Source organism: Pelecanus crispus, chromosome 1 (genome assembly GCF_030463565.1).
Source record: "Pelecanus crispus isolate bPelCri1 chromosome 1, bPelCri1.pri, whole genome shotgun sequence".
NCBI classification, from domain to species: domain Eukaryota; kingdom Metazoa; phylum Chordata; class Aves; order Pelecaniformes; family Pelecanidae; genus Pelecanus; species Pelecanus crispus.
The window spans coordinates 122,088,909-122,107,418 of record NC_134643.1 but is presented as its reverse complement, the minus strand read 5'-3'; the positions used below and the strand labels follow the sequence as shown (position 1 = coordinate 122,107,418).

At 35.7% G+C, this 18,510-nt stretch overlaps 1 protein-coding gene across 3 annotated transcripts in view; it reads left to right on the top strand.

Annotated features, from left to right (window-relative positions):
• SYNJ1 (synaptojanin 1) overlaps positions 1–18,510 on the top strand; it is a 67,025-nt gene that overhangs the window by 17,909 nt on the left and 30,606 nt on the right. For 2 of the 3 annotated variants that reach the window (XM_075727756.1, XM_075727758.1), the window contains exons 7-15: positions 466–562; positions 1,872–2,041; positions 4,106–4,187; positions 6,778–6,930; positions 10,056–10,212; positions 11,976–11,999; positions 16,322–16,513; positions 16,654–16,738; positions 18,004–18,144. In XM_075727756.1, the coding sequence (XP_075583871.1) occupies positions 466–562; positions 1,872–2,041; positions 4,106–4,187; positions 6,778–6,930; positions 10,056–10,212; positions 11,976–11,999; positions 16,322–16,513; positions 16,654–16,738; positions 18,004–18,144 (1,101 nt within the window). Of the gene's footprint in view, positions 1–465; positions 563–1,871; positions 2,042–4,105; positions 4,188–6,777; positions 6,931–10,046; positions 10,213–11,975; positions 12,000–16,321; positions 16,514–16,653; positions 16,739–18,003; positions 18,145–18,510 lie in introns of all 3 variants that reach the window. The other variant, XM_075727757.1, reaches the window with a different exon arrangement.

Below are 18,510 nucleotides of genomic sequence, written 5' to 3'. Positions count from 1 at the left end.
GTGAACTGCCTGCGCAGCTTTTTCAAACTTCTACAGGACTGCTTGTGCCTTTGAGTGCTTTTCTGAAAAGTTTGAGGAAAATTTAAAATAGAGAAATGCTTTGTTAAATTGAAAACAAAAATTATAGCAAGTTTGCATTTAATAATCTATATTAGTCACCCCCTGTATAAAAGTAAAATTTATGTTTTGATTTTATTCCTGCCATGAAACTTCAGCTTCACAGCCTCATGGTTTTAACTAAGTATATGTTGTTAAATTGGTGCTATTATCCTAACTAAATAGCAGTCAATGGTTGTATGCTATTATTGAGTTATATTGATTTATTTGGACATGACATAATAAAAGGCTTGCAGAGTTATTGGAGTACCCAGTACATTTCTGCAGCATCTCAGTCAGTGTTACAGGTGTTCATGTTAGTTTTGTGCATACCAGAAGGTGAGTGTGGAATTTTTCTTCTGTTAACAGGCATTTCCAAACTCTTAAAAATTTATACGGCAAGCAAATTATTGTAAATTTACTTGGGGCAAAAGAAGGGGAACACATGCTCAGCAAAGCTTTTCAGGTGAGTATGACAGTTCTCTCACTGTGCATATCCTTGGAATTTGACTGTTTGCAATGAAGCTTTTATATAGCCTTTGAAAAATGAAATGGGTATGCTATGCTCTGGAGCGACTACCACTTGCAGTTAAAATTGTATTTATTGTAAAAACACTGCTTAAGATACATAACGTGAAATGAATTTTTAAAAGCTCTATATACAATTAGTGTTTGATTATGTTCAGATTGGTTACTTTACTGAAAAATTATAACAGCAACATAGACAATGTTGAGGGATTTTCAGTTATTTTCATATTTCATGCTTATTAGTAGCTTATTAAAAAAACAAATCTTTTTTTGCACTATAAAATTGGTGAATAAATAAATGATACTTTGTGGTATTTAATACTGTGATGTTTCTTTTAAAAATCTTTCCTTTGGAATTCTTGGATATATTCCTTAATATTTTTTTAAAAAATCACAAATTAATTTATCAATTTAAACATAAAAGCTGTTTCAAGATTAAATAGAAATGTTTGTTCAGAAGATGTTAACTAGAAGTGGCCATTTCCATGAATTCCCACTTGTTAGGTTATAAATAACTGTGACATTGTAGTCCTTAAATACTGACAATTTGAGAAGTTCTGTCTGAAGCCAGAGAACATGTCAATAGCCATCTGTTATTTCCTTTTGCCTTTGTATTGTAATGGTTGAATATCTTAGGCCATTCACTAGGATCTTTTCTGTACCCAGCTATCCTGTTAGGAGTCATTAGTGCTCCCAGATGTGTATCAATGCCCAATGCAGATCATAGCTTTGCCAACAAAGATTGTGTAAGCACTTCAAGATTTTTCAGGGAATATTAGGAAAGTTTTGCTCAAGCCACCCTCCACAGCAACCTAAATAATTGCTCTGTTTTTTTCAGTAGTAGTTTAGGGAGTGTTTAATCAGTCCCCGTTGCTGGCAGGTATGTCTAAATGGTGACTGTTAGTGAAAGGGGTTTCCACTGAAACAGCTCTTTGCAAATCAAAGCATTTTAACAGTAGAAGAGGCTGTAGACTGTCTTGGTGACCCCTAGTATAGTAAGGAATAAACTGGCTTTGATTGTGACAGGAAAAATTAAAAACACAGGCGAAATATTAATCAGTTCTGAGTGATTTGTTGAACAGTGGTGATAAAAATGGTTTCATTTTACCTAAGGAAAGCATGCAATAAACAAGATAGCTAATAAGACAGCTTTAAAAATATTTGTGGCCTCTTATTTAGCTTATAGTAGTATATATTCAGATATTGGTATATTTATACTTCTTTTTCTTCTCTTTTTACAATGTCAGAGCCATTTGAAAGCATCTGAACATTCGGCTGATATCAAAATGGTGAACTTTGACTATCATCAAATGGTTAAAGGTGGAAAGGCAGAAAAACTACACAGTGTGCTTAAACCTCAAGTCCAGAAATTCTTAGAGTGTGGATTTTTTTATTTTGATGGAAAGGAAGTTAAAAGGTTTGTGTGCGTAACTTCTGCAAATTTCTTCAAATTAAATTATGGTTCCAGGATGCTTTTCACCCCTTAGCAAGAAGATAAGAGACGAATGTTACTTCTGTTACTGTGTTTTTATTGTATCCAAAATGATGCTCAACAACTGAAATATGAGTCACTTATTGTACTCTATTAAAATTTTGTCTCGTTCTGAATATGCTTTAAAAATCTTAATGGAAAATATCTCTGAGACATTGGTGGGGCAATACATAATTGCTGGCCTTTGACCTCATGATTTTGGTGAAAATGGGCAATTGTCCTTTTTTTTGGGTGCACCCACATGGGATTAAAGAATGAATATTTTTCCATATTCCTGTATAACGTTATTCATATTTTCCTCCGTGATGGAGCACACCTTTTCTGTTTGTTGTAAATGCTGATGTTCAGTGCAGTCTTTTTCTAAATCTGTTTGCACCTGGATCCCCCATTTGTGAGAGACTGTTCTCCACAAAGTATGAATGGCATGCATGTTTTCTGCCCTGCTCTGTACTTCCCACTCCTGCTGTACTTGTACTACTGACCTGTTTCCCCACCCATCTTCCTAGAGCAAAGGCTGTGCTTATCTCAGCAGGAAAAGGGAAGCAGGGCTAGAAATAGGCAACATTCCTGCTCTTCTCCCTTCCACACCCTTCCTCCTTTTAATTAATAGCAGAGCAAACTGCTGAGTGAGGTTCTCCGTGAGGAGGAGAACTGTTGAATGAGGCTATTGTGCCATGTGCAGTGGGGTTTCATCTTCCCTTGCAGTGGGAGAGGAGAAGAGGGTTCCAGTGCCACTCCTTGCTCTAACGCGGCTGTGGGATTAAATCCCCTAGGGGCAGGCTTTAGTAGGCCTCAATAAGATTAGTTTTAGTTGGGGGAGGTGCTTAGGTCCCATCTCCACCTCAAAACATCACTGACCGTTCTCCAAAAAGCTTTAAAAGTGGTGTGACACTTTGTATTGGGAGAACACCAACTGGTCTTGACGGAGATTCAAATAATATTATCACCCATCAAAAAGACTGACAACAGAACGAAAGCAAAATAGGCTGTGGCTTCTGATAGCTTGAAGAATTGCATTAATAAAAGATACAGTGACAGTTTTTATAAGTTGATGGACCATCTCCTTTGGAGAATGTCAGGTTGTTTTCTAACACAGATAGCAAGTTGCTTTGTATTTCAAATCAAAACCAGAGATAGTAATGAAAAAAATAATCTTGGAGAAACTTCTTCAAAACTTTCTACAATTTATGGTTAGATCCCCAAGTAAATGTGATTAAGCCTTACTGACTTAATTGGACAAAGTGTGTAGTGAGAATGGTGAAAGTAAGGAATAAGTGTGTATCATTGGGAGAGCCATCAGAATTTTGTACTCATAGCCAGGCAAGAAGAACATGGATGTTGCTTAATACGATCCTTCTGGGAGCTTTATAGCATGACTTAATGGGCTTTTCTCAAAGAAAGGGGAGCAGTTCAGAGTGCCTGGGGGCCTCAAGCATCTGTCAAGCTGAGGGGGAGAGGCTAACTTTTTAATTTTTGTTTGGGGAGGAAAGAGAAAGTAATGAAGGGTTGGAATTAGCTTTAGTTTTATCACAAATTCTTGTTACTTTGAATTTAGCTAAACAAATCCAAGAACTGTCCTAATTTTTTTTTTCTTTTTTTTTTAACCAAGGGTTATTATTTCCCTCTGAGATTCTTGGGAAGTGTGTTAGTTGGATTGTTTGAAAAGAAAACTTAATCCTGCATAACACTAACTGAGCAGGCAAGGAGAATTGAGAAAAACTGAAGAAGAAAGACTCATGTTATTTGCAGAAAATAAGTTAGTTTTGTATAGTGAACGCTGCTGCAAAATTCAGTGCTGTTACTGGAGCTAACCCTCTGTTGCTGACGCATTTATAAACATACTTGCGATGACAGTAACATTGCACTGACAATACCCTGATTTACTATTCTGGTTCAGATCTTGATGTCCCTGTCTTTGTTGATGATATGTGTGTTAAATGAGTTATTTCAGTTGTTTTCTCTCTCTGTCTCTCGTTGTCCTTGGCACAGAACTCAAAGCGGTACTGTCAGAACAAACTGCTTGGACTGTCTGGATAGAACAAACAGCGTGCAGGCTTTCTTTGGCTTAGAGGTAGGAAAAACAATGTCCAGATACACAACTGCTCCTGATGCTTCTGTAGCAATTAGGCTGTAAAAGTAGCGTTACCTTCACTATAAAAGATGAATTAAAACGTTTTGTAGGTGGCAGTTTGATTTATAGCATGATACTTTTCTTGTTCTGGGGCAGCCAGATCTTAGTAGTTACAGAAGCAGTGATTGTATAGTAGCTGTAATTAAACAGTAATCATGCAGCATTATGAAAAATACTCATTCCTTTTTAGGTGTCAGTTTCTTATGTCCGTTAAGGTTCAGGCTTGCAATTCTAGAAGAGGTAGTAGTATTGTAGTCCTTCACAAAAACACTTGCATTCAGTTACTCTATTAGATGAAGTTCTTCAGCCTATAGGATTACTGTTCTTAGCATCTGCCAGTGCTGTGTGTTCATATTTTCACAGCACTGTGCTGTGACTTCTTCATGGGACAATATCACGGTTGAGGCTTTGCCCACACTCAAATTGAGTAGCTGGAAATTAACCATGGGGTTCAGTCCTGCAGGGTTGTGCTTCAGCAGATTGACTTGCTGTTGAAACAGAGGTTTGAGCCTGCAGGCTTATGCAGTACAGCTTGAACACATGAACCTGATAGGAATTGATGGAGTAAAATAGTACTGATTGGCCTAAAAGAGCAGCCCTGAAAAACTTTTGACAGCTCCACTCATCTTAATAAACTAAGTTTTACTCCTAAAGATAAAATCCTTAGCATGTTTAAAAGTGAAAAATAATGGGTGGTGTAACATCAAACTAAGTAAAATGATTGTTCTTTTGTTTTCTGAATTTCATTTAATTAAAATGCTCTTGTTTTAGTGTCTATAGGAGGAATTTCTGCGAGAACTGCAAAATCCATTGGGGGGGTCACACCTTTTGACTACTAAAATTAAGAAAAATAATTCTTATTGACTACTAAAATTAAGAAAAATAATTCTTATTCTTTTCTTTAGTTCTCTGTGTGTTGAAAACAGTAGCGGCATGCTTTGAAAACCTCACAGCATTGTATTGCATTATGTAGTTTGTATATCTGTCTGTCCTGTATTGACTTTTCCATGGGAGAGACAAATGATTACCTTAAAGTCTGTCCTGGTCCTAAATCTGTTTGCTGGAGTTTAACAGTTCACTGTAGATAGAAATGCAAGCTTGAGGTAAGCAATTAGGTTATCTTAAAGGAGCCATGAGAAACATTGCCTCTTGTATTTCACTGATAACAGTAGTTTTCTATGGCATAAGAACAAATCTTTATAAACTCTTAATGCATATAGTACTTATATGGCAAACAGTTTTGCAGCTCTCTTTTCCTTTCTTATCCTTTTAAGAACTGGACTAAATATTGTCTTTTTCTTTTTTTTTTTTTTTTGTACCAGGTGTGCCAAATTTTTTCCTTGGTGAGAGCTAAATTATGATTTCAGCTAAAATATGAGAGCTAAAAGTGTAAAACTAATTAATAAGAAGGAAAATGATAAATCCTTATGGGCTGCTTACTTAATTTTAAAAATCTATTTAAATGAGATATTTAAATTCTTACTTTTTTTTAACATGATAGATACTTCATATAACAAGTACTGAGCTCTGGATGACCACCTAAAATTACAAGATGAAGCACCCAATTTCTGAAGCTTCTTTTGTTGTTTATTTCTACTTAATTTTGTCTGCAAGTTTCCTTTGGTAACTTTTTGTTAATTCCTGCCCAACCTTCAGAATTTTGTCTTTATGTCATTTTATGGTCATCATTTTAGACGACTCCTTCTTGCTGTTGGACACCTCAAGGTTTTAAAGATTTTTAAAAGTTCTTGAAAATAGCTTTTTTATTTAGTTTTAATTTTTTATATTTATTTTCAATATTATGTTGATAGCCACAAACACTAGAAACTTACTTGACTTTTTTTAAATAATCATGATTCCATAAACTAGGATTTCAAACAAGGTACAATGTCCCATTCTATATCCTTGAGCATAATGCTACATTTAAGTAATGTATTTAAAAGTAAAATAATACATTTATGTGTATTACATGTATACGATTTAAATGCATTTAATGTAGAGTGTGCATCGTGGAAAATTAATTCAGGTGTATTGATTGTAAGGGTAAAGATTGCAGTGTGTTATGCATGAAAACAGAGTGAATGACAGAAACCGTTGCTATTTTGCTCATCACAGCTCTGTTGCTGCTGCATTTGATAATAGAGGTCAGTGTGTTTGGTATTACACTTTTTGGGGAAGAACATGAATTGCTCTAATCCTAAACTATGTGAGTAGAAAGACTTGAGAACCAAAAATAGCTTACCTTGTGAATTTTTGATACTAGTGAATTTTTAGATGAAAATATTTACAAATCAACTACATAATTCTTTTCCTATATTACCACCTATCTTTAAAAGACAATGAAATGCTGGTGCTAAAGTTACATGTACGAGGCAGCCTTTCAAATATGACATGGTGTCAGTTTGTTCAGAATGATACGTATAAACCAGAGATGGTTTTTTGTGCATATATGCTGAAAAAATATGATGTACCTTTTAATAAATACATTTAAAGATTTTTCTTTTGCGAATGTTGTCTTCAACTGTTGCAGATGCTAACAAAACAGCTGGAGGTATTGGGATTAGCCGAGAAGCCTCAGTTGGTTACTCGCTTTCAGGAAGTTTTCCGATCCATGTGGTCTGTGAATGGTGATTCTGTCAGTAAAATTTATGCTGGAACTGGAGCCCTTGAAGGAAAAGCTAAGGTAAAGTACATTTTATTAAAAACTTTAGCAGTATTCAGTACGGGTTTTAAAAAAAATCTGTCATTAATATACCAACCGTAAGATTTTCTTCTTAAAATGTGATTTTGTTGTAATCCTGGAAAAAAAAAAAACCAAAACCAAACCCACCAACCAAAAAAAATTAACATAAAAACGTTGGTTATGTTGATAACCAGATCTTGTTTCAGTACATCCTTTCTCAGCCATGCCCATGCCTCCCAGATAACACCATTCTGTAGGAAAGGATGATGCTCAAAACTTTTATTTTAGATCACAGTTCAGAAAAATGTATATTCAAATCGGCTTTAGTTTCTTTGAATATTTTCATTTTTCTCTCTGTACCTCTGCCTCCTATTGTTTCAGTTTCATTCACTGTATCTCCTTTCTTTTAAAATGTGTTTCACTGGATGTTGTTGTTCATGCTTTTAGTGTTTATTAACAGTGTTAAAATTAAACAGGTTGCAGCTGAGTGGTTTTTGTTTGCATGTTCCTCCAGCTGTTTCTTTTTAGTTTTGCAATTACTGAAAAAAAAAATTCTGTTTCTACCTTGCTTTCTAATGTTGTGATAACAATTCTGTACTACATGATAGTGTAATGCTCTGTTTCTCTTCAACTTGTTTTGTCTTTGATGCCTGAGTTGTCCAGATTTTCTAATGCTGTCTTTTATTTTTCTTCTAACAATGTTCTTTTTTTGTTTCCATAATTCTCTCTCTTATGAGGTGATACCTCTCAAGACAAACAAATGTTGAACCATAGCAATTTTTGCCCTTAATTCCTTCAAGAATTTCTTTTCATACTGTTCTTTTTATTCAAGAATGCGCTGGTTCTCATTCCATATTAGATACTATGTACTCGTAGTTGACTGTTTTATTTTTCCATCACTTGTTCATTCAAATCATATCAGGGCCCTTCTCTGCATGTGTACAAGGCATTGCAGTAAGCTACATAAAAAGAACATAAGTAAAATAGACTTGTTGCTTATTCTACCCTTAATTGGTGCATACAAGACTTTTTCATTTGGGAATTGCTTGTATTTTAGTATAGAGTGGAATTTTTGTTAAAGATGTTTAGTTTTATTTTCTTACAAAAGTGTCACCCAGACCGTCAGGAAAACTACAGTAAGTATTTTTTGGGGTGTCTCCCCTTCTCCTGACTTTCTCATTCAACCTTACTTGTTTCTTTTCCTGAATTAATAGTTTTCTGCCATTCATTTGGCTACTTAAATTTTTTACTTTGTAAAATGTATCTACACTTCCATTTTTAATGTTTAAAACACAGAGTACATTTACTCTGCTGTCTTTGTAATAATACAGGATCCCTGCCCTGGTACAACTGTTAATGAGTACCACATCTCATAAATAAAACGCAGCATCCCTGACAGAAGGCCATCTATTCGAAGAGGATCCTTAATACTTGCAAAGCCATACAATACTTGCCATTGTTTCAGTGAAACCTGACCAGGTCACTACTCAGTATCTTCTTGAGTACTCTGATAATATATTTTAGAATGTAATTTTTAAGTTGTTAGTTGTATTCTCATTTCTCAAATGCAAAGTTTGATGGTTGAAATTATTCAATTTCTTGCATGTCAGTCTGATTCTTCAAAGTCCAAGAGTACTTAGAAGTAAAAATATGGAAATTTAGGGTAGGAGAAAAATATTTTAACCTTAAATGTGTTAATATACATTTCTATACTGAAAAGCAGTCCTTTTTAAAGTATTATAATACTCATTACATCTAACTCCTTACCTACTCTTTCTTTTGCTTTCTCTGGGTTCCTTTCAATTAATTGCCTGATATGTGAATGGTGAGTGTGTTTTTTGGAGCATGTCATAAGTTATACATTGTCTGAGAGAAAGGGAGCAGCATCCTATTAAAATCCTTTTGCAATAGTATGCTCCCCAACACCTCATCCACAGTGTCTTCCAAAAGTCATGGTCCCAATTTACTATTACTTATCCTTGACGAAAGAGTAGTTTCTTTCTTGTTGTCTAGTACAATTCATAGAACTAAATGATGGGTTAGTTTTGTAGTTTTCTTAAGCTTTTGTCTTTTTTTTCTTTTGCATTTAAGAGACCTTCATGAACAATGCAAGCTGTAAACTTTTTTATAATAATATAATACCATGCAGCATCCCTGATGGATTACAGTCTATATTTCATATACATGCAGTAGCATGTGTTTACCTACACCTCACAGGCAAAATACACTTATGTGCATAAGACACAATAAACCATGTAATCAAGAAAATGTCTCTGTGCCTGTCATTGTCAGTGCTGTGTACACAGATTAACACTGCTGGTTTTTGAATCAAGTATGAGACTGCATGACATGCTGATTACATTATCCTCTAGGTGTCTGACCCACAGGGAGTATCTGTAGTAGCAGTATATCTCTTGGAGATTCTTGTTTAGTTCAGGTAGTTGGACACCGTTCTTTTGGAGCGCTGTTCAATCGTGCCACTTGTGCGCGGTGTGTGCAACGACAGTGTCTTCGTATGTATGTAGCTATAGATCAGTGTATATGTTCCTTCTGGGATACTGCATGAGACTTGCATGTTATTTTAAAAAGTTAAGGCGTCTTAGTAAGTTGAAGCCATCTTGTTTTTTTAACATGGATATTTCAGAATGTGAATTCTGAACTAATATGCTCATTTGTGCATATACATACATATTCATGTATCATGACATTTGGACTCAAGTGCTTGCTGATCTCTCACTATTTGGGGAAAAGCCCAAAATACCATATCATGGTCTAAACACGGCACTATATCAATTTAATTTTTGAAGACCACGGGTTTAGGGGGAAAAAAAATTATTCCCCTTCCTGCAGTATTTTGTTTAATTTAAGTAATTTAAACTGGAATAATCTGGTTATTAGATCTGCCTTGAAGGTATTACTGTGTTGTTTAGCATTTGGGGGGGCAGAAGCACACATAGTACAGTAGGCTCAGAAGACTTTATTTAACACTTAAAGAAGGAAATTACCTTAGATTTTAAAATCATTAATGCAGTTTACAAGTATGTTACTGAATATTGCCAATGTTATTGTGAGTAGTGTCCAACATAAAATATTTTATACGTGTTCCTCCCTAACAGGCTGGAAAGCTGAAGGATGGTGCTCGTTCTGTGACCAGAACGATTCAAAATAACTTTTTTGATAGCTCCAAGCAGGAGGCCATTGATGTTTTGTTATTGGGAAATACCCTAAATAGTGATTTAGCAGATAAAGCACGGGCTCTCTTAACCACCAGCAGTTTACGCGGTATGTGTCTTTCAGGATTTTAATCTGTCTGATAACTATTTGGTGTGAGAAAGCTGTATGGAGTCTGTTTTCAAAGCAATATTGGAAAGTATAAATGGTATTTTATGTTCTGTTGGCTATTAAAAGATAAAAGTTACTTCTGCTTTACTAATATTACCAAACTAACATGCTGCAGTGATTTCTTTACTGTTTATATTTTGTTGATGTCTGGTGGTGTAATAGGTAAATATTTGTGGGGCATATTTGTCAGAACTTTACTGTAGATGCATGTTAGATATGTTCTGTTCAGTTCTTCAAATCCATTTATAGCAAGTGTTAATCATGACAATTACATGCTAAATCTGGGAAAAAAGTCCTGATTTATTAAAATATTAGGGTTTTTTGTTTGCTAAATGTCTTCCTTAATTTGTTCTGTCATGTCAGTGAAGAAATTCTCACCATGGTGTTAAACTAGATAGAAAGCATTTATTCTTTTCTCAAGCTTAAGAATGCTGGTATTTATCTTCATTCTGGTTTCTAAGGTACTGAGGAACAAAAGGGGTTTTGGTAATGGAGAAAATTTAAGATAACAGGAGCTGTCAGAAAATTCCTGATGAATGATTTTCCATCACAAAATGCTTCTTTTGTGAGAAGTCTTTCCCAGGAACATGTGCACCACAAAATCTTGTCAGGCTGTGGGTGAAATTCTACATCAAAATCAGGGAGATTTCAGTAAGAAACTCTGCTTAGGCAGAGTAGCCATGTGGGACTTGGGTAGTCTGGTTACAGCAAGGTGGTTCACCTAATCGGAACAGGGAGCTAAACCACAGCATCCTGCATCCCCGAACAGAGATGTAGCCTATGTGGTCCACAGGACTACAGTCATGCCCCATCCTTCTGCAGGTCTGATGGGCAAGGAAATAATAAGTGGGCCAGGTGTAGGGCTGTGTTTAGAGTACTCTCCTGGGATATAAAAAATAGGGGAGCTAATTCTTGGGCAAAGAAGGAAGTTGAATTTGAGTCTTCTTTCCAAGATCCCAGGTAAGAGTGTCTTAAATGGGTGGGTTATTGCCATTTTTAGGGTTTAGTAACATTCTTAATTTTTCCTTTTCTTTTTTTTTTCCCTCTTTCTCCTGGACACTTCTCAACCTAGAATGAGAAAAATGTGTCAAAGCTTTGGTGCAAATCTGTGGCACAAGAGAAAAAAATCTTGCCCAGTCTTCATCTTGTGGGTAAAAAAAAAAATCTTGCCACAGTCTTCATCTTGTGGGTATTTATGTATTTCCTATGTGGAACCTGAAAGACTGCTTTCCTATCTTTCTTTTACTGCAAGGTTTCGTGTTATTTTAACTTTTCCTGTATCTGAAACCTGCTAAATCGGCCTCACCTCAAGATTAGTTGAAAGTCATTTTCGGTGCTTCTCACTTTCTCTGTGAGTGCAAGCTGTCCTTTCAATATTTTCAGCTCCTGTCAGCTGAGGAACATTAATCCCTCTTCACTGAACATGATGTCTTTGCATTGTCTGCTAGGTGGTGAATTAACTAGAGAGATACTTCATCATACGTAAATACATTATTAATAAAGCAAGAGAAGAGAATTTGTTAATACTGTTGTGGAACTTTTTAGATTTTGCAGCATAAAAGATGTGCTTTAACTGATGCAAGTGGCTATGTGTAATAAATTGTGTATTACAGCATGTTCTCTCACATATTGCTGGAAAATATTAAAAAACAATTCCTTATTTGACTAATTTTTTTCTTATTTCCTTCTTACTGCATCCGTAGTTTCAGAGCAATCATTACAATCAGGTATAGTATAGTAAATTAAGATGTAAATATCTGAGCAACTATTGTTCTTCTCTGGCTTTTTTCTTGTGCCTATTTGCATAATATTTGGTTGTGGGCTCACATTTTCCTAGTAGTGTTTGGATCTGTCATTCCTGTGCCCCAAAATCCCTTAATCCAAGGAAAGCTCTTTTAATACAGGAAAAGTGAAAATATAAGGGGTGAAAAATGTTACAGTTGTGCTTGGGTGTGAGTTATGAAAAGAGGCAACCAATTTCTTGGGGGTTTATTTTTGCAAATGCTTTATTCTAGCTGTGGAGGAATTTGCTTTTTTATCTGGTTTGGGAGTTTTTGTCTTCTTGTTTTCTGTAAATGTTTTGTTTAGGAGAGGAGGTAAAAATCTTCAATACGATTTGTAACTTCATCTTATTTGCCGTTAGAAGGGTCTACCTGCTTGTGTTCTTGCATGAGACGGACTGATTTTTGTAGTATCTCCCAGCAAAGGTTAACATTGTACTGGAATCTCTGAAATAACATGTTGACACTTGTGTTTTGTGGAGCAAAAGTACAGTCAAACCACTGAGATATGGTTACCTCTGCATGTGAGACAAAATGAAAGTATTAGAGCACCTATTTAGGTAAAAAAGAGAAGGCCTGAAGGAGGGAACTTCATAGTTAACTCCTAATCTTCTACTTTGAGACATTGCAGTAATATCTTGACCAATGTCTGTGGTGTTGGGCATAAAATACAAGAGGTTGGCTTCGGAGGATTCAGCAATACTGTGAACATGAATAATAATAAGAAGAATAATATGTAATAATAAGAATGTGTAGCGATGAGCCAGATAGAGGAAAATGACATGAAAGAGCTCTTCAACTTAAGAAGCTTCTGAAAACTCTTGGTTATTGTCATTGTAAGTTAGCAACATAAGCAACAGAATGCCTTTGAATTTTGTTTTCAAAATTTTCTAATTCTTAGTGGAAATCCTCCTTTTTGTTGTAACTAAAGCTGTTTACATGAAGCTGCTCCATTTGGGGAGATGTGATATATACATATTCCATGTTTTTAACAGAGAGCTGCGAGTACTTGTCAGTTGTGCCACACTTCATCATCTCCTTGTTCCCAGAAACTATTATTTAAAATAAAATACTCCTAGTGCTTGTATGTTCAGGTTTTACTATGTGTTGAGAAAATCGAAATGACAGTTTCTGAGCTATTGCCTTTATAGGGTTCATTGTGCTACCTCTTGGAAGCAGGTTCAGTGAAACCAGATCAGATGCTTAGTTTCTGGGTGAGAGGAAGAAAGTATGTTCTTAATACCTGGGAAGATGAAGGGAGGGGACGAGGGAAAGAAACAAGGAAGCTCTTAATAATTGTTCAGACAAGTCTCCCATTTAAAGAGAATAGTGAAGTTGTGCACAGAATCCCCTGAACCTGTGTGCTCAGGTAGTAGCCGTTAGCCCTGGGTGCTGAAGATTGACAGGGGAGGATCCTTGGAAGAAAGCATGAGGATTTGTTGTTGGCTAGATTGTTGTTCAAAGACGTCTGAAGTGTTTAAACCTTTTTGTTTTTCTGCCACCCCCCCTTGGAAAACCACTTTAACTGTAATCTGTATTTTTGAGCTTTAAACGTTTTTTCCCTTTACATTTGTCTCAGCTTTGCATTTTCTGTTAGTGTTTTACTGTATCTACTTAACTCTTACTGAGTACTTAAATAATGAAATGTGAGTCATGGGTAATAGACACCTGAAATTAATTGATTCACTGGCATTTTGTCAGTGTTAAAAACTGTTTGGAATAAACAGTCACATTGTCATTTATGGTGTTACCATCTAGGCAATATCAACCTAGCTTATAACTCATGAAGAGTCATACATATCAACTATTTTTTAACTTCATGATGTAACATTTCACTGTGGGTTTCATCTGGATGCAAATTGCATATATTGAAACATATCTACAGTAATTTGGATGTTGTAGTAAAATAGTTCAATCAAGTTCAGTTGCATGCAGTATCCCACCAAGAATTTTAAATTAATACTCCTTTTGTAGAACTGATTTCCAAATGTCTGCCTGCCTAGTCTGAACAGCAGTTAAGGTATTTTTGCTGCAAAATAACAGAAAATGTGATTGATTGGATTTTTAACGTTGTAGAGTGAGACACAATTTTGTTGAAAAGGTAAATAGCTAGAAATGTGTAGGAAAATATCGTATGCGGGAGGTTCAAGAGTCCTGAAATGCAATTGGCTCACTCAGTATTTTGGAAAACAGATGAAAATTTCATCTTTTCTTTTTTTTTCCTTTTTTAATTTATTCTAATTTAGAAAAAGAGTAATTCTACAATTTAGAAACCTTGCTAGTTTAAACATATGAATTTCATGCTTGTAATAAGGATGTTGTCAGTTCACTTCTAAAGTTAGATTCTATCCTGGCAAGATTTTTCACCTTGGGGGTTCATGACAATGTCAGGAGTTAAATGGGCAATAATTCAATTTTGCGGCTTTTCTTAAAAGCTGCTTGGTAGCAAATATGAATTATTTGGTGTAACTACTTAAAGTTAAGCTGAAAATTGCTAAATTTGCAAAAGAAAAATTAAAAACGGAAGTGGAGAGAATAAAAGTCCAAACTCTGCTTTTAAACTTGCTCAGAGTACTACAAAGGCTAATCTGTGCAGATCTTCAAAGCTGTCTGTGATGCTATTTTGGGTTTCTTGGGTTCAGCTAATCCTCTGGATGATATGGGTACTTGTATATATTGTGGCTACAACATTTCTTGGATTGGTTTCTCTTCAGTGGTCAGGTGCTTGGGTAGCTTCTGTCCTTGACCCTCGGAGGCTTTTCTGGCATTTGGTGGACTTCTTGACTTGACTTACCTAGTGTGGAGGTACATTCAGAAGTAGACTCAGTATTTGGCTCTCACCTGAAGGTGTAAAGTATTCTGTTGGCTCCTTGCTGTTTTCTTGACTTCATTTACCTGGATTATGATAAGGAAAGCATGATCCCAAGCATGATCTGCTTGTAGTACCCCAAGGAGACACCGACCAGTTCATTGTCTTTTATATGTGATTAGCCCACATATGGATATATGATTTGTTCAGCAGTGAAAGAGTTCACAAACAACAAATACAATATATTATTTTCTTCTATTGTTTACAGTTTGTTTCAAAACCATGAGGGCTAGAGGATCCCCAATTCTTATTTTAATTGGGTAGCCAAAATTCCGTAGCAAATTTAAAGGTGGTAAACAAAAAGAATAACCAAAAAGACAACAACAGCTCACTAAACATCCTATTTTGGGGATTTGAATGAAAATATTGTGCCCTGTAGCTGACCATTTTGCAAGACAGCACACAGTGAAGGGAAGAATTCCATCTAATATTGTTTATACAGTTCTCTCAGAGTCTCATAACCATGAGAGTATTCAAAATAGGTAAATTAATATCACTTAGGTAAAGTACAATGCAAACGATACTATTTACATGTGATGCAATTTTTATTCCACTGAGATTAAAGAAAAAAAGGAGCGTAATTTTAAAAAATACTTAGATCTGTTCATTTGCATTAGGAAATATATCTGTATGAGTATATTATGCGGCTGATTTATGAAGGAACTTTTAAAATCTCTGTAACTCTAGTGTCTGACCATTGAATAATCTTGTTTGTTTCTCACAATGCCCTTTACAGATGGGTCATTAATCTCTCTCCCACCTGGCAGATAGAAACAAGGCACAGAGAAAGGCTGGTGTGACAGAGAAATTAGTTTAATTGTTTTGAATCCTAGCCTGCTTTCCTCACTAAAGCAGAATTTTAGGAATTCAGCTGACCTAAAAAATAATTCAGATTTGTGGCTTATACTCCACCATGATAAAATAAAGTACCTTACCTATTTTAATAAATGTAGTATAGCAGTCATTTTTACACTTCTAGAAATTAACATATCTGTAAGTTATTTTTGTAATGGAGATTAAATTCCATAAATGTAATCTGTGAAAATGAGGTAGATATCTGTGTTGGCATGTATGAAAAATAATGGTTTCCATAGAGAATCACAGATAAGGTGAAAGAATGACAGATATTTGTGAGACATAGAAATTGTTTCTTTTATATACATATTACTTTGAACAAATTACTGCTGTCTTTCATTCAGTCAGTATCCTACACAGACAAGTAATATGCCTGAAAATGTACTTTCCCTTGTGAAAAGCTGCATTCATCTTGCTTTCGGTTTAACTTTCTATATGTCTGTGCATGGATTTGTTGCCATTTTTTTAAGGGAAAGATCTCATTGCCAAGTTTTCTGAAGAAACATTCTATATAAAAATAATGTCTTTTCAAATGTTTTTGCAGCATCTGTAAAAGTGCTAAAGAGTATGTGTGAAAACTTTTATAAGTATGCAAAACCGAAAAAAATTAGAGTCTGCGTTGGGACATGGAACGTCAACGGGGGAAAGCAGTTTCGAAGTATTGCCTTTAGAAATCAGACCCTCACTGACTGGCTTCTAGATGCACCAAAGTTAGCCGGTATTCATGAATTCCAAGGTAGGATTTGTATTCTGTCAGTTTTTTTCTGAAAACGCTGGTTTTCATAATTAGATCATAAACATTAAAATAGATATATGAGGTCTTGGTTCTTAAGTTAATTATAAATGACAAATAGCTTTTTAAATATTTAAATGCAGATCGCAAAAGCAAGCCTGTAGACATATTTGCCATTGGATTTGAAGAAATGGTGGAGTTAAATGCAGGAAACATTGTGAATGCCAGGTAGGTGATACAATCTATACAGTACTAGTTTAGTTGATAATCACATTTTTTAAGTAAAATGTTATTTTAATTTTTTTTCTCCTGTTTTGTAATGGTTGGGATTAGTCTGGATTAATTTTTGACTGTATTCCAGTTCTCTCTGCCAGTTTCTGTGCCAGGATTGCAGACTTCATCTCAGCTTTCCATAGCAAAGCTGTGGTCACTTAGATCATGTATAATGTAATCTCAAGGATCCAAACAGTCAGTACTTGACCATATTTTGGATTGCACCTTCAGCAGCCCCTCAACTTTTTCCTTCATTTAAGATTTTGAAGGAATTTACCTTCAATGCTCGTAGTGTTTTGCAGTCTCTGTGCCTTCCTACTGCTGGGAACAGCGAGTCCTGTGAAATTCCTTCCAAAAGCATGTATTGTTGGTATGCTTTTATGTAGTGTCTTGCATCAGATTTTGATCTGTATAAAGCAAGGCTTCCTTCCATACTGTCAGTTTTCACTGTCATTCCATGTATTACATGTCTAATTATTGTGGAGTTTGGATTTTTCACCCCTAGCCGAGTGGGTTATGAAAATGTATTTTTACCAGTGATGAAGTCTTTATGTGTAGTCCTAGAATCGTGTTCATTTTGTCCATTGTTTTGTCTGCCTGTTTTGCATGTTTTCTGGTGTTTAGCAAGATTTAACTCATTGGAAAAAGCATCTAAAGTCTGTAACACTGTTAGCCTTTGCACAGGCTTTTGTCTTGAGGACAAAATGGCAGTTTGTCATCCCCTAATTTCACACTGTCTAGTTAACACTTTTCCAGGTCTGATATTTTTCATTTATATGCAATGCTAGCTCTGAAAACCATAGTCTGTTAGGTCTCGAAGGAAGTTTCTTCTTGATCTAAGACCATGGACATCTCTGTTTTCCAATAGTGACTCAGCTCCAGGCTAGGAGGTGACTCCCTAGAAAAATTCTCAGGTTCTGCTCCTCTAGTGTAGCCTCAGAAACACAGGAAAGATAGCCCTGACTCCTAACACTGCCTGTGGTGTTGAGAAAAGTGAGGCAGCATTTTATGAGGATGAATTTGAAATGATGATGTCATGACAGTCCATAGCCTGTGTCTCTGCTAGGGGGCATTTGAGCACCATTCACAACTTGGCTTTGGCTTACTACCTGAAGGTTTAGTTAAGGTAATTGTATGAAGTTTATTCGACTAGATCAACAGTTTAGATACCTGCTTAATTTGATTTATTTTAAAACTGTCATTTTTAATCTCACTGCTAGCACAACCAATCAGAAGCTCTGGGCTGCTGAACTGCAGAAGACTATATCAAGAGATTACAAGTATGTGCTGCTGGCTTCTGAGCAGTTGGTGGGCGTCTGCCTTTTTGTGTTCATCAGGCCCCAGCATGCTCCTTTTATCAGGTCAGTGAACACACAGCTGTGCCCGAGTTAGGCCACCTTCAGTTTGCTTTGTATTGCAAGCTAACGTACAAGTGTACTAAGAAGCATATGGGGCTCTAAAAGAGCTGTTCTATCTTCTAGGGAACTAGTTCCTTAGATTCTTTTATCTTAGTTTTTAAATGCCTCATCGGTTGCCAAGAAAGCTTGAAACGCTGAAGTATTATATTGTTACCTGCTCAACAGCTGTTAGCATGTTAGCCCAGAGGCCTTACTGCTGAAAGAACAATGTGAAAACGTTCTGTTAACAACATAATGTCATACTCAGACATACTTAAAGCTGTTAACTTCTGTGCCATTGCATTTGAAGGTTTAATAGTTGTTTAACTC